The sequence below is a fragment of the Biomphalaria glabrata genome, chromosome 2 (genome assembly GCF_947242115.1).
Source record: "Biomphalaria glabrata chromosome 2, xgBioGlab47.1, whole genome shotgun sequence".
NCBI classification, from domain to species: Eukaryota; Metazoa; Mollusca; class Gastropoda; family Planorbidae; genus Biomphalaria; species Biomphalaria glabrata.
The window spans coordinates 34301510-34327656 of record NC_074712.1 but is presented as its reverse complement, the minus strand read 5'-3'; the positions used below and the strand labels follow the sequence as shown (position 1 = coordinate 34327656).

The window sequence follows — 26147 nt, the reverse complement described above, 5'->3', positions numbered from 1 at the left end:
GCAGACATGCAATAGTCAATTGAATAATAATGAAAAAATTAGACGCCAACAAAATTATGTTTTAAAAACCCGACATTGCAAACGTGTAGCAAATAGGAGCAAAGTATTTTACAACTTTATTGCAAGAAGAGCTCTCTGCTCATATAGTCATTATATTCTGTTCAAGTTTTTCTAGTATTCATTTTAGAGCTTTATAATGTGCCTGATTGTAGACCTTATTAGTTGATGTAAAGGATATACTTTACCAAATAGTTACCAAATGTTTGTCAGAGTAACTCTATAATCAATTTCAGCTAATTATCGAAAGTCCGCGATGTCTCGGACCTGTATTGGCGCATGGTTCTTCTCTTTTCTGCTATTTGCAGAGTCATTGGAACCAAACATATTAACAGGTATGCTTTATCAGGTACCCTTTAGCAGGTGGACCTTAGCAGGTAAACTTTAGCAGGTAGACTTATCTTATCTTATATAATACTTTAAAAAGATGATGATTACGTCCTACGCGTCATGAATTTAGTCATGCATAAATGGTCTACCAGACTTTAGCAGGTAAACTTTAGCAGGTAAAATTTAGTAGGTAAACTTTAGCAGGTAGACTTTAACGAAAGAAGATGATACCTTGTAAAGACAAGTGAGTTGTTCTGAAGCTATTAAAAAGCTTACATTAACTGACTCTATTAATTTTCCCACACTCATTCTTGAATCAAGTTAAAACTTGGCACAATTGCTCATTGGCCAAGTCAAGACGCAAATCAATATAAATATTATTATTATTATTATTATGTTAGAAACGAACGAGGATTCATTCTCTGGTGCTGCCAGGGCCGAGTTTCGTTAAAGGGAAACAACATTCAACGTAGTCCCTTTATCAGTTTCTGGCGGAGAATTTTCTGGTGATGTGGCAGGTCTGCAGCAGTACCGCCCTCTGACAGGCAACGGGGATGTTCCTAGGAATGTTAAGGGCCTTGAAGGTTTATGTGAGGTCCGTTGTTATTGCTATCCCCTCGGCTGATATAACAATGGGGTATATTGTTGTTTTAGATAACTTCCATGAACGCTTAATCTCCAAGCCTAGGTTCCCATATTTTAGTTGTTTTTCCAACTCAGTTTTTTCTTAAATTATGAGATAGTTGTAATAGTTGTATTATTATTATTATTATTATTATTACTTAAATTTTATTTTATTTTATAAATCGATTATACCTTTGAACTACACAAGTTATCTGATCTAATTTAATATTTGTGGTCAAGCTGGATATAGATCTGAATTAGTTGAACTTATACCTTACATCTTAGAATTGTTATATGTATATATCATCACTGTGGTATTAAGAAGTATTACGAAGGAGTCTGGTGTTCTGAGATATGATGGCTGACAAAATGTAAAGCGTTGTTTCTTGGTGTTCTCTTGCAGTTCTGATTGTCAGAAATTCTCCACTTTTTCCATGGCCCGAGTCTACGGCCGCACGTGAACAATTTTCTGATTCTGTTTTGGTCTTGCCAGAGAATGACCTGTGGACGTTTTATGATGGTTTGTATTCTTAAAAGAACTTAAATCTAGTCACTCTGTCTGTCTGGGTCCAAATAGTTGACATGTTTTGTCTAGCACTTCTCATTCTCCGATCAAGTTTTGACAATACGCCAATCAATACAAAATTTAGCCAGCGTATTGGTTAGTAGTTATTAATTAATTTTGTTTTGTATTGGACAACGTACTAAATCGCTAAGACTGACCATTGAGAATACTCCAAAGAAATAAAGATTAAAAGATTCATTAAACTTATTCCTGTACGTTTTATTGAAGAGCTTAGCTGAAATAGTGGCTCAACAGGTCGGCCCTCCATCATGGAGGCTCCAGTTTGAATTCAGACTCGAACACCTTTTGTTTTAATTTAACCCTCTTTATATCCAAACGGCAATGGCAGTCCTGTCAACATGCAAGATAACAGATGTGTAAACTAGCAAGACCAGGAGAGTAACTTAAGCAATAGTGAACAGTTTTCAGCATACTTATGTCTAAAGTAAAAGTCAACCAAAATTACAAATTAGATTGCTTGATATACATTGACTTGACAAATGGTCACAGAGCCTACAAGTCACACCCTAAATGGTTAATGTCCACTGATAGACCAAACGTTTTTTTCTTATTCGACAACAAATCTAAAGGATAGTTGCAAGTTTTTGGTTACATTTTGAGTTACCAAAGAGGAATGCCTTGATCGATTCAAAATAATTGATACAATTTGAATTACATCAAAATTAGCGATTTTTTATTTGTCTCGGATCAAAATGAAACAATAAACAATAATTGATTATACCTACATGAATCAATGAAAAAATTGACCAATTAGTCATCTAATTATTGGTAATTAATTATTTGTTTTATATTGAATAAAGTAAATAACTTATACATTATTGAGAAATATAGTTGTAAGTGCGGAGTTCTTCCCTTTAGATACGTTTTTTTTTTTAAAAGGATTTTTAAAAATATTTTTGTTTATTTTATTATTCAACACGCTTTCGAAAAATTCCACATTCAAGCCCCCCATTCACTCCGAAAAAAACAAACATCAACAACTAAGATGACATTCTAATCCAACGTGACATTCTATTCCAAAGTGACATTCTAATCCAAAGTGACATTCTAATCCAAAGTGACATTCTAATTCAAAGTGATATTATAATCCAAAGGCACATTTGTTCATTTCTATTTGGCAATCTAGAGAGAAACAAATTTCCTTCAGTTTAAATCAGTGTACTTTATCCAAGTAGCAATGTTTATAAGTGTGTTGTGTGGGAGAGGCCATTTCAGTATAACATCTGGTTTAATTAATACATCTGTTCATTTTAAATCGCTAATTAACTCCTGTCCACTGTATCCCCTACTTAGTGTACAATCAAACTGAGTCTCTGGTAGTCTACGTTGACCTGCGTTTTGAAACATGTCCACTCCAACTTTATGAACGCAACCTCCTGGCTTACGTCACATTGTCCACACGACCCTGTCCAGACTTTAACGACGATGAGTTGGATTCAGCCTTGGTCAGGCTGCACACAGGCCACCTTGACCTAATGATGTTTGCTTCGGATTTTTTAAATTCCTGGGAGGCGCCCCCCAATGTCACGGCGTCCTTCGCATTGCTGTTTGATGAATCAGGAGAAGGTAAGCAATCATCAGAGAAGCTAGAAATGTATATCATAGAATTTTAGACATGTAATAGTTAGATGTTTGAAGTTGAAAACATAAAATGTACAAGTTCACAATTTTAAATCTAAACGCTTAGAGGATGTTTAGATCTTTAGAGGTTTAGAAAATTTAGAAGCTCGAAATTTGACGTTTAGAAGTTTGGAAGCTCAATATTTAGAGAGTTCCTAGTTTTTTGAAGCCTAGGAAATTAAAAGTTAAAAAGTTTTTAGAAGTTTAAAGAATAGACTTCTATATTATATCTAGACTGGAAACCGGAAATAAATTCTTATCCGCGACTGATCGATTCACAGACCTATACAGATATAGATTTTTATGTACGTAAACTCTTTTTTCAAGCTCTAAGGGGAGTCGCCCCAATCAATCTTTTCTGTCTTAGAAAAAGTAATGATCTTTAGTTTTTAAAGTTTAGAAATAATGCAAAATCATTTCTCGGATATTCAGGTAAATATATGAAACAAAGCCATTTCCTGTTTGTTTCCATTGAGATAATGTTTCGAAAATCCTATGGAAATAATTCATGTTGATTTAAATCATCTTATGAACGTTTAAATAGATTGGTTACCTAGATCTTTCTAGATTATGTATCTAAAAATTGCAAAATAATAATTATGAGACGAGAGTACTCTTATTTTTGTCGTTCAATAGGGTTTGTTGGACTAGTCCGTTTCGTTTCTTTGATTAAAAAGTATTGGGCCGGAAGTCGCTTTTTTCCCTACATATCTTTGTATTTTTCAGTTCTCTTTTTAAATTAAACTGACATTATTATGCTATAATTTTAAGTGTACCTGATAGAGAAAAAAATTCTGCACAAAAATACGGGTAGTTGGGATATAACCCGATAGAGGCTATAAAAAGAAAAGACCTGAAACTAGCGCGTGAAACTACACATTTACAGTACTTTATTTGATGAGTATTTTACCCAAAATCTGTGTTGTTTTTTTTAGGACTAGCTTATTTCATGTACCCGGCATTTTCCGATACACAATTTCATACACAAAATAATTGTTGAAAAAAATTGTAGTGATTTTAAACTTTATATGATTACTTAAAAAGGTGTTACTCTAAACAATTTTGAATATTATTTTGTTTTGAATGTCACTGTTTATTTTGTGTCTGTTCTAGTTTCATAAATTTTTCTTGAGTAAAGGGGTCGTGTTTTCTCCTAATGGGTATACCTGATTTCTCCAAGCAGCCTTTGTAAAATATTGGTCCTAAATAGTGCTATGTTTATAAACGAAAAATCGCATGGCTGCATTATGATGAATGTACGTGTTAGTTCAATATATTTTATATTACTAGGTAACTATAAAAAACCGCATAAATAGACGTAAGTTTATTTTTTTTTCTATTAACTAAAGTCATATGGCAAATTTTTGTTTATATCCTAATTCTAAAAAGGAATAATAATAGAATTATACAGTAAAAATAATCACTAAGTTTTTCTTTTAATAGCTTTGAAAGTCTAAATGAGTTTGTGTTTTTGCAGATGTACACAAGCTACACTATGAGTCAGTCCATCTCTTCTAATTTTTAAGAAATGAGTGTAAAAATGTAGGCTTCGATATTTTTAGCCTGAATTTAAGAAGTTAAAAACTTCAAACAACTCTTCCATAAAACTTTGTACTTATAAAATAAATTTATCCAATGCTCGAAATCCTGCTTGTATACTTAGGCCCTATTTAAATCAATCCGGTATCAATGTATTAAGTAGCAATAACCCCGCAAAAAAAAATTAAATGAAAGAAGATTGAGATATACATATATTTTTGAGACGGTACGCACCGGTAGGGGTACCGGCACCTTTTTTCAATGTCGGGAAAAATGATTACTTTTCTTGTAATTCAACGTTAATTGTTAATTTATTATTAGTTGAAAGTTAGGCAATCTACCACTGGGTACCAGAGCCACTTTTTTATTTTTTACCAAAGAAAAAAATCACTTTATTTACTTTCAGCCGACATGCCGTATTATTAAAAACACATCTATGTGAACTTCTCAATCATCTAGAATCTTAGACAGTCATTATTTTAGACTAGATTTAATTGAGTCTAGACCTAGATTTAGTAGGCCTAATAAAAATTTAAAAAAAATCAGTCATTATAGACATCATTCGCAATTTTATTATTAGGTCTAGGCATTGAAAAGTAAATCTATTAATAAACTATAATAGATCTAAGTCTAAGTACTAACTTATTAAATAAGTCATTATAAGTAGAAGTATTATATTGAATATTGTATAGATCTAGATTGACTAGATTATAGATAGATCTATAGATAGATCTCTAGTTTAGTAGATTAAGTATAGAGTATATTAAACGTATTACAGTATTATTAGATCTATGTCTTATGTCTATATCTAATTATCTAATAATTAAAAAGCTTTAGTCTTTATTAATATCTAGACTTTTTTCTAATAAAAACTGACTATAGGCATAGCATAGGCTAGACTCGGAAATCTAGTCTCAAGATAGAATCTATACTATTACTAGATCTATTCGATTTATATATATAGATCTAGACTAGAATTAGATTATAGATCCAAATATACTAATGGAGATATGATATGAGGTGTTAGCTAATAGCGTTGCACAAAAACAAACCTGGGTTTTTCTAAACTCTAATACTTGGTATGTAATAGTAAAACAGCAACTACCTAAATAAATCGTAACTAGCGATCAAAAACCTATATTTATTGTAGTATATATAGGTCTGTGGTTGAATTTTATATAGCCTTCGTAACTTCTTCTATAGAGAAATGACTTTTGTAATTTCTTTTACTGAAAATTGGGCCATTCGCGTCTGACACATATATAATTTTTATGTTCAGCAACAAACCCTATTACTAGATCTAGATCTAAAAATTAAATTATATGTTATATAGGTTAGAGTTGAAAAAAAGAAATCATTACTTCTTTTAACTACTTTACAAAACAATGCCTTGATCCAACTTTCAAAAACTTTGTATACGACATTTTTTGTAGTGTTAAAGAGTCTCCATTTCCAGTCTAGATATAGTATATATGTCTATGGTTTAAAGGTTCCACATCTACATTTTTAGCGGCCCCCGAAAGGGGAAAAGACGCTATTAGTTTTGTGTGGCCTGTCTGTCAGTCCGTCCGTCCCGTTTAGATCTCAGAAACTAGAAGAGAAAATAAAAATCGGACATCATGATATTTTCGATCATTCAAACTTCTGATGCAACGGCTACTTTTTTATTTTCCGAAAGTAAACCATCTAATTTGTTAAATTATATAGCAGATTTTTCAAAAATTACACAACTTTTCAATGAAAAACTTCAGGGGAGGTAAATATTTTTAAAAGGTCATGGACTTCTTCATTTATAAATCAAGTTCATTCATAGATTCGCGCATTGGTACAAAACATTTGCATCTAAGGTCACAATGGTAAAAGTGTCAATGGATCATTATAAAATATATTTTCCATTTATTAATTAACTCATTGAATAGAATACTGATTTAAATGATGTTTTAAAAAAAGAATTTTGATACGAACTTTGTTTTAGTTATAAGTTTAAAAAATAACGAACTACTTTTTATAGCACGCATTTTTGACATATCCTCATTATAGGGGCGGGCTAAACATATAAATGAAATCATTTGTATCATCTTTCACTTTGTAACCTGAAGTTACATTTTACTTGCTAAAAAAAGTTATAATGAACTTGTAATCTTTATAGTAACGCATGGTTAATATATGATTCGTGCCTACAATAGTTTTAATTCAGACAGAGTCGGTCTTACTATTCGTTGGAGCCCAAATCTCTTGTGATGAAATCCTAACTGATTACTCTAAGAATCTACACCATAATGTGTGTGTGTGTGTTTGTGACAGGTTAGCGAAAGTGATGTGTGTTTGGCTGGTTTAATGTCTAGGGGACGATTATTTTTGAAAGTATCACACACCAACCTATCAGCATATAAATCGGGAGCAGGCAAGCAACGAAACAAGCAATGAAAGAGAGATACAACGTTAAAAATTGAAGAATATTTATTTACATAAATATTTACATAGAAGAATAAAAAGGGGGAGGGTTTGCATCTACCTCCAATCAATACTATATTTAATCATCACTCTTGCACTTAATAAGAGAGTATGTCACTTTGTCTTCTGAACTTAGCTGGTTGTCCTGCTTGGATCGCAGCTGGCTGTGTCCTGGCTTGAGGTTCTGCAGCTGGAGGTGGCGCTCTAGCGGGTAGAGGGACGCCGGTGATACAGTTCTTGTGGAATCTCAATCCAAAGTTCTGATATCTGTAGTGGGCACAGTAGGGCGGGTGGCCAGCTACCTTCGGAACAAGGTTACTGCGGGCAGAGCTGATCTGCCGTGGGCAGCGTCGTTAGCAGGATAAGTCCGGTGATTTGCAGAGGGTTTGGCGTAGCTATGACATCTCGCACAGACTCTGGGTCTATAGGGACGTCGTACCTAATACGTTGACAGGTGGGCTGTCGAATAGGCAGGCAAGTAGAGCCGATAGCGCCAAGTAGTAGAGTTGAGTAGATCCAAGTAGGCAGGAGATGATACTCAATAGCAAATAGGCCAGTGTGCAGTGCTGAATAGCACTAAGTACAAAGGCAATAGGCAATGGCAAATAGTTGAGTAGTGTCGAGTAGACACTGAACAGCAAATAGGCAGTTGACTAGACAGACAATGCCAAATAAATAGTTGAGTATTGTCGAGTAGACACTGAACAGCAAATAGACAGACACCTAAGGGAGGCTGCGGATAAATAAAGACTAGTTAGGACATGTCTCTCATGCATCTTATCGATGCCCTCGACTGAGGTGCATTCGTCAGATTGGTAAAATTGCTTTAGAGCACAATGGGGAGATGATGACAAATGGGATTTGGAAAATAGATGGCTGATAGTAGCAATATAAAAATGTACATAAAAGGGGAAGTAATAAACTCAACGAACAACACAAGTTGGAAGAGAAAAAAAGGGGGGGGGGCGGAGAAATGGGCGGTGTCAGCGACCATGACGGTTTGTTTACATACGCCAATGGAGTGCGCTTGAAAGGAGAGTGTCCGTTCAAGGGGCGCAACTCTCGTCACATTAGAATGACTACAGGGGAGATAACTCATATCTCTTTTCTAAGCGCAGTATTAGTGCGATAGTAAAATTATCAAGGCGGTCAGCCGAGATAAAGGACATAAAATAAGATGTACAAATATATACACGGTTGCATCAACGATCAATTGAGCAACGTAGCATTAATAGATTAATGCAATACATAAATATATACATATGCCGTGTTTATGTTTTCTGCTTACGACAGTGAGAAATACACAGTGCACTAATTAAATATAAATGAAATAAGCGAAATACACATGATAAAATCCAGTGAGAAATATGCACAAAGTAATTAAGATGGAACTTGTGTTTAAGTTCGGCTTACCACCAGGTATTTCTCTAAGAGTAAGAATAAATGAAATAGTCCAAACTCGATTGCTCAGCTAGAATGAGAAATATGAGAGAGTCTGGCTTGATTTAATCTATTTAATAAAGGCCTGGGAGAGACGGGCGGAAACAGAAAATGTCATAGGCTAAGAATTATCTTACACGTGGGTGAATCCGACAAGAGTCGCACCTTGAAGTGTCACGAGGCGTGTTGACCCAAGTAATCTCTTTGATCAAAGAGAGACGTGGGAGAGAGGGGGGAGGGAAGAAGAATTGGTTTGCATTCCACCCAAGGTGGTGTCAACTGCGGCCGTCAGACATCCGGCGGGTAAGATCAAAGAGACCGTGTGTTTATCTTTACCCCGGTCAAGGGAAGATAAGTGAAAAGGAGCCAAGGTGGTGGACTCAGTCTAGTGAAACGAGGAAAAGATGGGGTGGGTGAAGAAATTAGGGATAGGACGGGGAAATAACTAAAATAAAATAAATAAATAATTATAAATCATAATTAATGCTGTGATAAGTTTGAGTGACTCTGACAGCAAGCTTTTGACTTGTCACAGTGTTTCTAGTTAATTCTTTGATGATTAACGAGGAACCCTGAAGCTAACACATCTTCCTTGTTTCCAGAGTTTGTCTACATGTCCAACCTGCAATATGATAAGGACCTGGTCTACCACATCTCTGTGCCTCTGGTCAGTTGCAACTCTTCCCTGAACGTAACCTCTCTAGCGGCCAACACCAACATCCAAGACATATTTGTCATCGCCAGCAGCCAATGCATTACGTCTCTGCTTATTGCGGTCAGTGCATGGCGTCTAATTAGTTTGATTCGATTGGTCTAGAAAGATAAACTCGTGTTTTTTTTTCTTAATTTGTTTGGGTGTCAGATCCAATTACACTTACAATTTAATCATGTGTTTTGTTAACAGCTAAAAAGTTGGACTACGCAGAGTGTGTCTCTTATTAAAATAAAAGTAGAGCCAATTTAAAGGTTTGAAAAGTAAAGTAAAGAAACTATTATAATAATATTTCATACTTTTAAAAAAAGGAAACAGCTCCCAAATAAATTCAAAAAAATGAACTTCAATTTTTACAAAGCTTTAAATCAACTCACCCCGTCTGGCAGGAATAGTTTACATGGTTTTCCTCCCATTCCCCATTCTCATATCAAGTTTAAACTTTACAAAATTATTCATTATCGATGACAACATTAGAAACAATGAAAACGTGTACCAATTAATTAATTAATTTTGGTTTATACAGAAAAAGAGAAATAAATGTTGCAGTTTTGACAGAAATGACAGTAATTGGGCGGTCCTTCCTCTTATATAAGTTTTGTTTAAAAAAGAATTGCATATTTAAAGTCACGTAATGTTTTGAATAAAGTCCCTACGTTTGATGAAAGTTGTTTTTGTCAAGATTTTGATGAGTGTATAAGACTGGTGCAAAATGGCCGAGGTCGGTAAAACAGTAGATGACATTAAGATCTTTTTATTAAAGATAAGGTCCTAGAAAGCGTGTTAAGTGACGTATACAGGCAGTTGGTGTTAAACAAACTCAGCACAGTAGAAAATATGTTGGAGGTGATTGAAGGTTTCAAGGTTGCTGGTTCTGATGTGTCGATTAGTAAGGAAGATAGTGTGTATGTGGCACAGCATGTTGTGAGCCTGTGTTAAAAAGTCCAGTGGTTAAAGGAAGGTAATTGTTTGTTTTCATTGTGGCGAGCGAGGTCATAAAGCAGCTGAGTGCCCTAATGAACTCAGTTCTACAAATAATGAGAGTGATGTTTGGAATGTGAATCCCAATATTATCAATGACCAAGACCAGCGATCTAGACATAGATGACTAGAGGGTCGTCGCGATTCGGTAGGTCGCCGTGGGTATAAGCTGATGCCGGATCGCTAAACTGTTTGTCATGGTTGGGATGGTTGCCTGGACCTTTGGTTTGCGCTCTGGACTGTCATCCTGCCCGCAGCCATCTGCCATCCGCTTCCTTCCGGCTGAAGGTTTGGCAGGATGTAATACTTTTTAACAGGACCATCCCGAACAATGTCAAAGTAAATAGATAAGAGTGATGAGCTTGTAACATTGTGTTCAAAGTGCTAGATCCAGATTGTACATATATATATCAGTGAAAACAAATCGCTTCCCAGTTTAGAAGACATGAAATGGGGATCTATGTCATCAGACGCTCTGATTCTGTGTGCGTCTTCTGCAAAGACAAGTAGATTTACCCACCGGCCAGGCCCGCTGAAATATTCCCTGATTTATCACAATATTCTTTTGTTTGAAAATCACAAGTTGTAAAAAAAATGTCTTTTAAAATTGTAACCTGAACCCACCTCTCTCAAGGTCGGTCTAATTAAAGCCTCGTTTTCATCACTTGCCTATACATACTTTTGTAAATGTTTCGTATTTTACGAAGACTTTGATACACTTTTTATTATAACCCATTTTCATTGTTTTATTTTTAGTTTTCCAAACTTGACCTACCGAGCAGCAGGTTTCGTTGGCTCGTCTACCCAACCAGCATGGATCAAATCCATAACCTTTGTGTCCTGTACCCTGACATCTGCGACAAGATTCAACCGGTGTTGATGTTTCAGAAGAACCCAACGAAAGTAGGCTAAATCCCTGCAGAGTAGTTTAAAACAGTTGAAATACATTAAACACAAATACATTTAGAAATTATTAGATACCACTAGGAACACACGGTGTTTACAGTAGACAATGAAACAAAAAGTAAGTGATGAGTATTTCAAAATTTTAAGAAAAAGCAGAAGTAGCCTAAATTGCACACATATTATTCTATCCTCGCCATAGCAATTTTAAATTACGTTTTGTCAAATAGCATTTATCTCTATAAGGATCTGCAGCAAAAGTATACAGTGAACTCAGGAGAATAAATATAGTTAAATATACCTCTATCTTTACGTGCTATATACTCTTTAAGAGCTACCTCTAGTTTTACATGCTGCATACTCTACAACAGATTCCATTTCGTTCCATGCGAGAGAAGATCTCAGGTTTTGTCACCAATGCTGTCATGTACTTTACATCTTTCTATGAAAATGATGACATAAAACGGTCACGTGATACCAACACCACCACATCTGAACCAGACGTTATGACATGTTCACAAAATTGTTCCTATCTCTGCAAGGCTTGTCAGGACTTGTTTCAAATGGCCATAAGAAAGGTAAGAAATTTGTTTGGTTACCAGAAAAGTGTTTAAGTTTAGACCAGTGGTCTTCAACAGGGGGGCGCTATCGCCCCTTAGGGGAGGCGTTTTCGAGATTTTGGGGGGGGGGAGGCTGGGCACAATTTAACATTTTTTAAAACAAAAAACATTGATAAAATGTTGCTAAGAAATCTCACGAGTATGTTATGGAATATTACTAAGAGTTTTAGTGAATTGCCACTAGATAAAAAGTATGTTCTACTTTAAATGATAGCATTTTCAGATGAGGTTATGAAACCAAGTCGGCTTTACGAACATATAGCAATATCCAAAAATAATTTTAAAATATTCACAAACAATCATAGTGATCTCCTATTAAAACAATATTAAAGAAAAACAAGATTACAAAGAGAGTTTGTGTTACACAAACTCAGAGGCGGCCCCCGTCGAAGTCGGATCCCTGTCGGATCTGCATATTCGCAAATAATATTCAAGAGGTGATTTAATTTTGATGTAAAATGTTTTACACGTTTCGAATGTTCCTTCAGAGTTGAAGATAATTACTTCCTAGTCCAAACCTCCCGCAGGACGACGGGGGATGGGAGCGGGCAGGGTTTGAACCCTGGGCCATCCATAAATCTGAACGACAGTCCAGCGCGCAAACCGCACGACCAGGCAGCCATCCGATGGTCAAAAGTAATAATGTTTCAAAGATTCATTTGCCGTAAATTTAAATTTAAATTTAATAAAAAAATAGTAGATTAGTTTTAGTATATTAAAACATTACAATATTGATCAAAACGTTTGGAAATGAAAATCTACACTTTTTTTTTACACTTTAAGTTTAGAAATTGAAATTCTACATCTTAATCTAGTCTATTTTAGTCTAAACTAGATCTAGAAATTCTAGATCTAGACTCTAAAATAATTTTAATTAGAATATAAATCCAGATCTAGATATACTGTAATAAAAATCTAGATCTAGTTTAAAAAATCTAGATTAGATCTAAATCAAGATATCATTCCTTTTTTAAACGCGAGTCACATAACGAGGCTTAATAAACATTACTATACCGAGTTCTTTTTTTTCATTTCATTTGAAGAATTAATTCCATATAACGTCAGAGGGAAAAAAAAAACACTACGTCACACGGCCTAGCTAGACTAAAAATCGCCTTCATCTATAAGAGCCATTTATCGAGTGTTCATAGACTTTGGTGCACCGAGTGCGTTCTTTAAGCATTTCATTTAAAGAATTCATTCCATATGACGTCAAAGGAAAAAAAAACACTACGTCACACGGCCTAGCTAGAATAAAAATCGCCTTCATCATTACGAGCCTTTTATCGAGTGTTCATAGACATTGGTGCACCGAGTGCGTTCTTTTAGCATTTCATTTAAAGAATTCATTCCATATGACGTCAAAGGAAAAAAAACACTACGTCACAAGGCCTAGCTAGACTAAAGATCACCTTTATCAACACGAGCCATTTCTCGAGTGTTCATAGACATTGGTGCACCGAGTGCGTTCTTTTAGCATTTCACTTAAAGAATTCATTCCATGTGACGTCAAAGGGAAAAAAAACACTACGTCACACGGCTTAGTTAGACTAAAATATGTTTTCATTAATACAAGCAATTTTTTCGAGGGTTAATAGACATTGGTGCACCGAGTGCGTTCTTTTAACATTACATTTAAAGAGTCCATTCATATGACGTCAAAGAAAAAAAATTCCATTACCTCACAATAGGCTAGTACCGGTACCATAAAAAAAAATGTCTTTATTTACACGAGATATTTAACGAGGGTTCATAGACATTGGTGCACTGAGTTCTAATAGATATTATTTAATAAAAAGGATCAAAGCCACATTGTTTTTGCGTTTTGTCTGTCAGTCGGTCTGTCCGTTATCTTGATATAAAAAAAACAACTAAAAGTTATTAAAAATTGATTAACCTTTATTTTACGTTTCAAAACATCGCAATAATTTTTAGGTATGAACACAATTGAAAAGTTTATATAATAGATTGTTCCGGATGTTTGTATAAATAGTAAAAGAAAAAGAGAATTTCAGATAAATGTAATACCGTTAATTAAATTTTTTGGATGGTTTCGTATAAAAATTAGATGTACTACAGCCACGTGGAGAGATTTTCATACCTTACTTTGGTGTTTGGATTCTGTTTTCCTTAAAAATCGGAACATAATATTAACGATAATTAGATTTTTTAATGTTTTAGGTAGAAAGTTAAATGTACTGTAAGAGAGTAGTGAGTTAAAATATTTTTCATAAAAATCAGTAAAAACATTATTTTGTAAATGAGAAGATTATTTGTTTATTAATTAGAAGAGGGAGTTCAAACAATTATTTGGCGTTAGTAGATTTTTAAATAAATTCGGAACTTTCTGGCGACGATTTGTAAGAAACAAAATCCGGAACTTTCTTTATCGATTACAAAACTTCTATGTTATGTTTTACAAGAAAATTAAATGTCTAAAAAGTAATTTTCAGTAATCAATTCTAGTAAATTACTTTTTTTTAAAGCTGTCAAGAGCGTGGGCGTGTAAGATGTGAGATTGTGTGTGTGTTTGTTTATTTTATTAGTTGGTGTGTGAATTGTTTTTATCACGGGATTTTCAAGGGGGGACAATTAGGTTTCTAGCGGTCAGTCTAGCAGTTGGAGAGCTGACCTGGTCTGAGTAGGGTGCTGGTGTTTTGTGTATTTCATAAGAGTGATATAATTGTGTGCCTTATTAAGTATTAAAGTATTATCGATATTCATGAATACAAGGAGTTAGAGTTGATGTATACTAAGTGTTCGTATTTGAGTTAAGCAAGTATTGACAAGTGTAATTGAGAATCATACCCTAGATTATCGAGCCATATGTAAGTGGTAAAGATCTCACCCGAGTTCCCTTACAGTTGGGGGCTCTTGTGAAAGAAAACCAGGACCTCTCGTCGCAGAAATTGTATAAGTATAGCAGTTATAAATTGTTATTGATGTACTTAAACTTCAAATATTGTTCTTCATGTTATATTGTTGTTAACTTGACACTCATTCTATTTTAAAACATTTTCCTCATGTAATTGATGTTCTTAAACTTACAAATATTGTTCTACATGTTATATTATTGTTAATTTGACACTCATTCTATTTTAAAACATTTTTCCTCATGTGTTATGCCCCTTGATTTGGCCTGAGGAACGGCGGTGGTTTGAAGTACCAGTACAGAGAGGACAGCGACAGCCCGAAGTTGCATCACGAGGACAGGTTGGATCACGTGCAGGGAGTGGAAGTTAAGTGATTTGTGTTACCTCTCGTGTAGCTGAACCCTCTACTCTCTAGCCTCTATTTTCTTGCCTCTATTATAATTTGTTTCAATTTGACTATCATATATTTTCCTTTTTTTTTCTGTGCTGTCATACTAGCCTCTCAATTTAAGGCTTCAGTAATTTCATTCTGATTTTATTGTTGCCAATTTAAAAAAAGGCAAGAGTCTTTAAATCAACGTATTCTAACTTCCTATCTGAATCTAATAATCTGATCATTATTTCAATTTGTATTTTTCTGTCTTGATCATTTACTTGCCTAATCTATTGTATAACTAAAAATATTCTTCAAAATTAGGATTGATTTTATTTTCTTATTGTATAGTATAGAGCACTATAATTATTCTTGAGGTAGTAATTTAAGGTAAAAGAAATACTAGGACTGTTATTTTAAAATTTTCTGTAAAACTTAGTGTAGCAAACGTACTGAGTGCTGTGTATTATAAGGAATAGAAAGTAAAACATGGAAAAGGAGAGTGAGGCAGAGAAACAGAGAAGAGAAAGATCTGAGAGGGTGGAGGAAAGAGAAATGTCCAAGCTGCAACAGATGATAAGATTAAAGGAACTGGAATTGGAGGAAAAAGAGAAAGATAGACAGGAGAAAGAGAAAGAAAGACAGGAGAAAGAGAAAGAAAGGGAACACGAAAGAGAAATGAAGAAACTTGATTTACTAATTGCCCAGGAAAAAAATAAAACACAATCAAGCGCGACAACCGGAGTCACGGCCCAGAGACCAAGACTGAGTAAAGGTTTCCCTGCCATGACAACCGAAGATCTACCCTGTTACCTCGACATGTTCGAGATGGCAGCTAGGAGAGACAAGGTTCTAGAAGAAGACTGGGTGGCACAGCTGCAGGAGAAAATAACACCTAAACTAAGGCAATTCCTAACACAGAGAAGATTAGTGGACTGCACTAACTACGAGAAGATAAAAAAAGAGCTCTTAGACTATGTGGGAATGACGGAGGAAGCCTGCAGGAAAAGATGGCATGAGACTGTCCCAATTGAAGATGGCCCAAGAGAATTTTTTGTGGCATTACAAAAGAACTTCCGACAATGGTGCGAGGCGGCGAAAATAGAACGAAACTTTGAACAGCTGGAGGAGTTAATATTGAAAGACTCTATACTCAGTGCCCTAAACGAGGAGGTAAGAGAAGAGATCCTAGATAAAGAACCTGAGTCGTTGGAAAAGCTAGTTGATTTGTTGGAGAACAGAAAGATAATCTTCGCCAGTAAAAGCATTTTCAAGAAATCGAGAATTTATCAGGCCAACGCAGTGAGTGACAGAAGAGATTTGAATAGGCAAAATTACCGCTACCAAACCAGCCCTAGCAGCGCAAACTACATCAGGCCAAACATTGAATACCATGAGCCCAGAAGAAATTTCGTCAGACCCCGCTATAGCAATTCTTACAACAGAGCAAGAGGGCGAGGGAATAGGCCAAATTACACATTCAGCAACCAAGTTAACAACAGAAGAAACAACTATGGAAATGGAATGTACCAGAATAACCAAGGAAGGTATAGGAATGAGACTAGAAGGAACTACTCCAATCAAGCCGAATGTGCCGTGGTGCAATTGCCTGATAGACAAGGGACTTGCAATCTGATCTACCATAATCCAGAAAGTGTGGCTAACTTCATTATAAACGACAAGTCTATTGGATCACTAAACATAGAAGAAGGAAAGCTGAATGGAAGAAAGGCGTCGATCCTGAGAGACAGCGGCTGTAGCGTTATCGCCGTAAGAGAGACACTTGTCAATGAAAAAGATATTTTGCCAGAGAAATGCTCCTTGTGCTTAGCAGACGGACAAGTATTTATATACAAAACCGCAAAGGCAATGCTTGACACACCTTACCTGAAAGGAGAATTCATCGTCGTGCTATTTCCGGAGCCGGTCGCTGATGTGTTAATAGGCAATGTGAAAGGTCTGTTTGTGTCAGCCGTAGAGACGAGAGGAATGAAGGACAAAGAAAGGGAAGAAACTCAAGTAAAGACGCCAATCATAGGAACAAGTATAGAAGGGAGTCTAGAGAAGGAACAACAAGAAGATGAAACTCTGGCACCACTATGGAGAAAATGCAACCTGCAAACAACACAAGTGACTAAAGAAGCAAGTATTATGTTTGTCAGAAAGAAGAGCTTGCTTTACAAGAGAGTTACGTCCCTTACAGAACCTCAAGTAGTTAAAGATCTTTTAGTTGTTCCTAAGTGCAGACGTAAATTAATACTGGAAAACGCCCACAGCTCACCACTGGCAGGGCATATGTCTGTAAAGAAAACAAAACTTCGTATCTACTCTGAATTTTATTGGCCAGGGGTCGACAAAGATGTAAAGCAGTTGGTAAGGTGCTGCGACCCATGTCAGAGAGCAAAAGTTCCAGGGAGAGCTGGTAAAGCAGTGCTGGGGAAGATGGACAGACAAGGTGTACCCTTTAAGAAAATCGCAATAGACCTGGTTGGACCTCTTCCTATGACAGAAAGTAAACATAGATACATCCTAACTATAATAGACACATTCTCCAGATGGCCTGAAGCTGTACCGTTGAGAAACATAGAGACAACTACTGTGATAGAAGCTTTATATTCGGTCTGCACTAGGATTGGTTTTCCAGAGGCCATTCTCTCTGACAATGGTTCTCAATATGGTTCAGATTTATACACAGAAGTCTGCAAATTCTTCAATGTGAAGATAATCAAGTCCTCGCTATACCACCCGGCCTCGAATGGATGCGTAGAACGCCTACATGGTTCACTTAAGAGCATATTAAGAAAGCTGTGTTCTGAACGATCTAAAGATTGGGACAAATACTTAGCCTCGGCATTATTCGCTATAAGAGAATTGCCCAACGATACAACAGGATTTGCACCCTACGAACTTGTATTTGGAAGAAAAATTAGAGGGCCGATGGCAATTTTGAAGAAACTTATGACCAAAGAAAAAGAAGTTGACACTAATTATACTAACTTGTTTGAATATCTTGAGGAATTAAAAGAAAGACTACAAAGTACAGCTAAGATTGCATGTGATAATGAAGACACAGCGAGGCAAGAACAAAAACGACTATATGATAGAAACACTGTAAAAAAAAGTTTTGATACAGGAGAAATGGTATTAGTGTTGAAACCAAAAAAGGGAGATAAGCTCAAATTATATTGGGAAGGCCCGTACAAGATAGAAAAGAGGTTATCAGACTTAAATTACATAGTAAAGAAAGGAAACAAATCAAAGATATTTCATGTAAACAGATTAATCAAATATTACACCCCAGTTGAAGTAACAAGTACTGTTGCCAACAGTAGCTGTAAGAGTAACATTTTGTCTGCTGCATTTATTGGAGTCGTGGATGAATATGACCATGATGAAACAGGGCAAATCATTGATAATGAAATAGAAGAATTAAAACTACCGGAAATGATCCATGGAAATGGAGAAATAAACCAAAGGGCAATAACCATTAATAAAGACTTAAACCAAACTCAGAAAAATGAAGTTGAAAAACTCCTTGAAGACTTTGCACACGTAATATCAGATGTACCAGGAAAAGCGAAAGTGGAGCCCTTTAAAATAACTCTAACATCGGATAAGCCTGTCAATTTAAAACCTTATAATGTACCAATGGCATTGAGACAAAGGCTACAAGAAGAAATTGAGTCGATGATTAACATGAATATTATTGAAGAGAGTGAATCGCCTTATGCATCTCCTATGATCTTAATCAAAAAGAAAGATGGAACCTTGAGACCAGTTGTTGATTATAGGCAAGTAAATTCCATAACAAAATTTGATGCAGAAGTCATACCAGATCAAGAAGAACTATTTATCACACTAAGGAAAGCTAAATATTTTAGTAAATTAGACCTAACAAAAGGTTACTGGCAGGTGCCATTAGAAGAGAGTAGTAAGCAGTACACAGCGTTCAAAGTACCCAATGCACACTATCAATTCAAATATCTCCCATTTGGTTTAAAAAACAGTCCTAGTTTCTTTAACAGAACAATGCGTAGAGTGCTAAAAGGTTTAGAACAAGTAGTTTGTTATTTTGATGATCTTTGTGTGTACAACACTGATTGGCAGAGTCACATGCTCTCGTTGAGACAGGTGCTTGAGAGGTTAGGAGAATTCAATCTTACTGTTAAGCCTAACAAGTTACTCATTGGGTTCCAAACTATTACATTCCTAGGCCATAAGATTGGCCAAGGCTTTCTTCAGCCTGAAAATTCCAATGTCAATAAGATGCTGCAGCTACGGTACCCTAAAACAAAGAAGGAAACCCGATCATTATTAGGTCTGCTCAATTATTATCGCTCCTTCATTCCAAACTTTTCAAGCTTGTTGTCTCCCTTTACTGAAATTCTTAAAAAAGGGCACCCTTCTAAAGTTGCTAAGACTGTGGAGGGGGAGGTTGCATTGGAGCGTATACAAAGATACTTGACTTCTCACCCCATTTTAATGTTGCCTGATCCGGATAAATGTTTTTATCTACAGTGTGATGCTTCGGACAAGGCTGTTGCAGTTGCTGCTCTACAGTACGTGGGAAACAAATTGCATCCTGTCAGTTTCCTCAGCAGAAAATTACTCCCTCGTGAATGTAAATACAGCATAATGGAGCGTGAGTTGTTAGCATTAACATGGGGAATTAAGAAGTTGGAACACTTCTTGTATTCACGTAAGTTCATTGTTTGGACTGATCACCTGAATCTCAAGTATCTCAAGTCTGCAACCACCAATGCTCGCATTGCTAGATGGATATTATACCTTATGGACTTTGACTTTGAAATTCAGCACATTAAAGGTACAGACAACTTTTGGGCTGACCCATTGTCTAGGCTGACAGTTTGAACTCACATTATTGTCTCTGTCAGAAGCATACCTGGTATTGTAACGCTTTCAGACTGTGCACGTCTCAGCAATCCAGTATGTACGTTGAACTTTTTCAACTATGATCGTCTCGTCAGAGAAGTTACTACTATTACTACTACTACTATTATTATTATTGCTCAATTAAATTGACTGAACTGTTCATCTCTTTGTGTTTTAATTGTACTTTGCACAACACGCGTCGTCTCATCCAGTATTGAGAAGCATCGGAAGTCAAGTCTTAAGCTCTATATTCATAAACAATAAACAGTAGCCTACATTGTAACCTGACGTCACAAGAGAAGGAACGGGACAAGTGGAACAGATGAAGATTAGTTTAGTTATATTATTAGTTTTATTATTACATATGCATTATTATTGATGAACTTGTTTTGTTTGGAAATGGAAAGATAATTCATGTATTTTATTAATGTTGATGCTTAGAAACAAAGTATTCATTATTTCATAATTAAACTCATGGGTGTAGTTTGTTGAATTGAAACAAATTACTTGTGTAAACATAGTAAGATGTACTGTGTATTTTTGAGTAGTATTTCTTTTAACCATGTTGTACTTCAACAATGTCATTAATAATTTTTTTTAGTGTACATAATATAGACTTAGATTTTCAGGGAAAATCTAGGGGAAGTAAGGGGGAGATGTCAAGAGCGTGGGCGTGTAAGATGTGAGATTGTGTGTGTGTTTGTTTATTTTATTAGTTGGTGTGTGAATTGTTTTTATCACGGGATTTTCAAGGGGGGACAATTAGGTTTCTAGCGGTCAGTCTAGCAGTTGGAGAGCTGACCTGGTCTGAGTAGGGTGCTGGTGTTTTGTGTATTTCATAAGAGTGATATAATTGTGTGCCTTATTAAGTATTAAAGTATTATCGATATTCATGAATACAAGGAGTTAGAGTTGATGTATACTAAGTGTTCGTATTTGAGTTAAGCAAGTATTGACAAGTGTAATTGAGAATCATACCCTAGATTATCGAGCCATATGTAAGTGGTAAAGATCTCACCCGAGTTCCCTTACAAAAGCCTTATGCGATTTCAAACAATCATTAGGCATAATTCATGTTTTATAAAACAATATCCGGAACATTTTTACACTTAATGAAATATAAGTCAGTATAGAGATTTTGATTTAGCATTAATATGCTATTTACATAAAAAACGGAACAACATATTATTGATAATGTGTTTTTGCAACGTTTAAGCATGGAAATTGAATGTAATATAAGTTAGAAGAGCAAACAAACATTTGTTGGCGTTGATTAGTTTTGCACAAAAAAATCCGGAACAATCAATTTTAGATACTTAAAACTATTGAGATGTTATGGGAGGAACATTAAAGGGTAAATCAGATTTTCAATAGCTTTTAGAGTTCTAGTTTTTTAAATCTAATCGTGACGGACAGACCGACCAACAGACAAAACGCACAAAAATAAGCTTCTTTTATTCGGATGGGGGCACTAAACAAAAAATAAATAAAATCTGATTTTTAAAAAAAGTTTAAGGAATTGGTTTAGCACCTGATCATGTTGCGACGTTACGCTACTGCACGAAAATCGCTGCATAAAAAGTCCATTTAAAAAAATGTGCGTGATATTTACATACAAAGTGCATTATTAGCCTTTATAAACAAACAGAAATGTTTTCTTTTAATTTTAGCAGCTAGTTGACCAGAAAAAACGTCTTTAACTATTATTTGTATTTGTTGTAAACATTTCCTGTACATTTTAAAAATATATTTGACTTAGTGATACTGAAAATACACAAAAATTGTCCATCTTTGTTAGCATATTGTAACATTGCCTCCCTTACATTTACGTAATTGTTTTAGAATTGGTGTATTTTTATGAAAAAATCGCTTGCATAATTAATTTTATAAATTAAACGGTTTGCTTTTAGAAAACCAAAAGTAGCCGTTGCACCTAAACTTTTCAAGCCGGATTTAATGATGAAATAATATTTTTCATATCTCTTCTAGTTTTCGATATCTGAGTGTGACAGACGGACAGACGGACAGACGGACAGACGGACAGACGGACAGACGGACATTTTGCACAAACCTAATAGCGGCTTTTTCCCCTTACGGGGGCCGCTAAAAACGACAAAGCAGGTTATATTTTAGTGGCCTCTTAGAAAAATGCATAGCTTTTTTAAAAAAAGTCTTATGATATTGTTTCAAAATTGATTAAAACTACATTATTTTTTTTTAAACAAATGTTAAACAAAAAGACTTTTTTTCTGTTAGGGATAAAATATGATTTCAAAATGGTTTAGTTGTGTAGCTTATGACGACATATATGGTACCATCAGTGGTTGGACGCTACAATGGCTTCATGAGTAATATAGAATAAAGAACAGATCTATTCACTATTCACCTTGTGAGTTATGATACACAAGAAAAGTTTAGCACGCAATTTCATTTCTATTTGAATCTTTATATAAAAATTGTAAATAAAATACAAACCCATACAGAAAATAATCTCATCTTTTAACATTTTTCTGAAACAAATGCTGAAAAAGAGATTAGACTATTAGACTCTTGTTGTAAACTGAAGGTCGCTGGATGGGATTTGGTATTGCTCGTTTTGTTACGCTCTTAAATACAATTTTGATTTTTATTATTCAACGGTTGGCGATGACTTAAAGCAGGCTAAAAAAATGTTTTACATGGAGGCATCTAACGCAAACGAATGAAACAAACCTCCAACTGCTAGGAAAGAAATATACTTTTATTGATTACATCATTTTTTTAATCGAGATATTAAATCTATTTTAAAGAGTACAATCTCACATAACTTGTTTGTTGACAAATGAATTACTGCCTAAGGACACCGATATCTATGCAATTCACATAACAATGCTCTATAAAGAAAATACGATTCGCTTCTAAAATAAAATAAAAAAATATAAATGACAATTATTAAACATCTGTTACTGATGTTCAAATTGAGTTGCAGAAAAAAAAATAGATTTATAAAAATGTATATGTCTTCAATAAAAAGAATGTAAACATAGGAGGCACACAGTGGCGTAGCTAGAATGAGGTAAGGAGGGGGGGAGAATTTGAACACCCCCGGGCCCCCACTCGAGAGGGGGCCCAAATGAGTTTTTTTAATTAATTAAATTAAATATTACGCAAAATGCAGAATACCCCCAAGAGATCAAGCAACCCTGGACCGCAATCGATGAAAAATTCCTAGCAACGCCCCTAGAGACACAACAGAGATGTGGCTGCATTTAAATGTTTCTGTAAAATTCCAACACTGTGGACGAAAATGGAATTCTGTTTTAGCGTTTCCATCAACTTACACGGTTAACCTTAGATTTAGTGCGTAACAAACTGAATAGCCAAAGAAATAGACTGGATGTAGCCACTAGAGGAGACCTTCGCCTTGCTTTGGCTAATTTAGACGCTTGAAATTTCTAATATTGTCAGACTGCAGGATGCACAATGTTCCCATTAGCTTAATATATTTTAGTAGCGAATTCAGCAATAATTATGTTTATATTAAAAATAAAACTAAATTTACAATTAAACTTAAAAACAGTAGGCACTAATATTCAAAAAATGTAAAAGAGGACTATTCTTAGGATTTGAAAGAAAGTTATGACAATGATATTAATTTTTGTGTGTAAGCACTGCAAATTATTTGAATTTTTGTATAATGATAATATGATTCCGAAGATTACGGCTGATTGCAGTGTTTCACATAACTCGCAAACCTAGTTGCGACCGGCATATATTCCCAAAATAGTATGCAGACAAAGCCGTTATGTGCTGGCGGTCTATTTAAGTTTTCTTTCCGTCTTTTGCGCATGTCTTCAATAAAGTTTTTCTTTGAGTCTCAAATGTTTGTCCCGCAGCTTTTGTGAGAGCTCTTCAACTGTCTCTCTCAGAGGCCATCTGCTGCCAGAGAATGGTGCAAGGTACTTTCCTCTATGCCAGTGAGGGCGAAATGGCGCCTGAATGGATCTTTATAGCGCTTACGGGGGGGGGGGGGGCACCTCTAACTCCGTCCTACTCTAAGCTCACCAAAGAAGATCGCATTTGGCATGCTGTCGTCTCCCATGCGGGATAAAAATTAATAAATAGATGATATTTTGTTCCAATTCGCTTTCTCACGCTTCTTTATAAGTGTTTTTCTTAGTGCGCTGGCAGATTTTTTTAAAGAAAAAATACGAGAAAGGGGGGTAGGCCAAAAAAGGTTGAAGACCACTGGTATATTATGGCCATATTACAAGGTCCTCGGGGTTCGCAAAGAGCTTCCTTCAGGGAACAGTACCAGGAAAAAGAAGAAGAGGCAGACAGAGAAAGCAATGGAAAGACAACATAAAAGAATGGACGGGCCTGCCATTAAAAGAGGTTCTAATTAAGTCAAAAGGCAGAGAAGAATGGAGAAAGACGGTCGACAAATCTTGCTTGGTGCCCCAACGGTCCAACATACTAAGGGATAGGTAAAGGTAAAGTCATTAAGACAAAGTAGGAAATTATCATACAGTATGTCATAACAAATTCTGTTTCCTACATAGATCACGCTCAACAGCAAGAATTACCAAATGTTTCAATTTATCTACGAGAATTTTTGACCTCAAGTAATTCTTTATTAGTTTGAAGCGCGAGAAGCTTCTTTCACCAGATTCCACAATTACGAGTAATGACCGTGACGGCGTTTCCGGGAGATAGACACCGATAATGTAACACATGACTAGGGCTGTGTGCCATATTATTTTTGAGTATCTTTTGTTTACTTTTTGTTGTGTCGGCCTGTGAGTTGATGGCCATTTATTTCTCTCATGTAAATAAACTTTGTAAATATGTTTACCTGCGACTTTGTAAAGTCTTTTGTTGCATACATTAGTTGAATTGTATACCTGGAGGTTATACTTAATAACCTAGGCAGTACAAGAAGGGACAAGCGCACCTCTGGTCGAACGTGCCAGCACACTTAACACTGACCTTTTGATCTAAATACCTAAATCTACCTATAATTCTAATTGAATATTTTTAGCTATACCCGCTACTAGGTAATGTGAACTCATATTGGTTCATGAATCCTCTTTAGGTCACATGGGGGCCCGTCACTTTTCAACATGAATCCTCATTAGGTCACATGGGGGCTCGTCCGGGATACAATAGTTATTTCCCCATTATGTCACACAGAGCTAAGCTGCGTCTACCAATCAGTTAAGCCAGTGACGAGTCTGTGGCTAGCGTTGTTACTTGGACTCTTGAAGGATGAGTAGGACTGATGTCTTCAGATCTGGTGCCAACAAATCTGGTATCAGCTTTAGGTTGCTAAGATTTCAGGCGGATGTTGCCTTTAGATAAAAGCTGCAATGATATGATGTATGCGTTGGTTTAGCCATAATGACAACACTGGGAGATAGATGTCCGTGGAGGACATTTTCAGACTGATGTAGAGAAACTATAAGCTAGTTTCATAAATATCAAAGGGAACTAACAAATGAATATAGTGTCCCATCAAGGGAAATAACAGTAATAATGGGGACTCCCATAAAGGGAAATAACAAGCAGTAATAAGTGATACATGATAAGTAATACAAGTGCTGTTCACCAATCACGGTGAATAGCAAGTAGATACACCGCTTAGATAAATGAGATGAAAAGGGGAAGGGGAGATCAACGACTGATACTCGCCCATGCTCTCAAATAAGTAAACACAGAGCATAAGTAAATACATACATAAGACATGTTTACAGAAATGTTTTGATAATTCCCTGCCAATGAATTAAACAATGATAATATATTGAAGGCTCGTGCTGAGTTAAATTAATAATAGTTAAAGAGCTAAATACATCTGGTATGAATTGTTAATAAATTCTAGTCCAGATGGCTTGAACATTTAGCGACATAGTCATGATATAAAATATAAGTATACAGTAATCTACTTACATTATCCATGACAGGAATGCACAAATATGTACACAAATAATGTAGTAATAAATGCACAAATATATATATATATACATTACTAAGTAAAATGATTCTGAAGCACTTTAGTAAGTTACATACCACCAATCCAAAGTGAAATAAGGGAATGAAAATAGTCTAGAGCTCAAGCAAGAGATAGATGTGCTCCCTGTCAGCTCTCCAGCGAGAATGAGATCGG

At 35.5% G+C, this 26147-nt stretch overlaps 1 protein-coding gene across 1 annotated transcript; it reads left to right on the top strand.

The window, feature by feature from the left end:
* Positions 1-527: 527 nt before the first annotated feature.
* LOC129924684 (uncharacterized) lies at positions 528-19984 on the top strand. Its single transcript, XM_056021171.1, has 8 exons — positions 528-549; positions 1415-1531; positions 2891-3163; positions 9253-9425; positions 11100-11246; positions 11618-11824; positions 15821-18189; positions 18391-19984. The coding sequence occupies exons 1-8, from the start codon at positions 528-530 to the stop codon at positions 19982-19984; spliced, it is 4902 nt and encodes a 1633-aa protein (XP_055877146.1).
* Positions 19985-26147: the final 6163 nt, after the last annotated feature.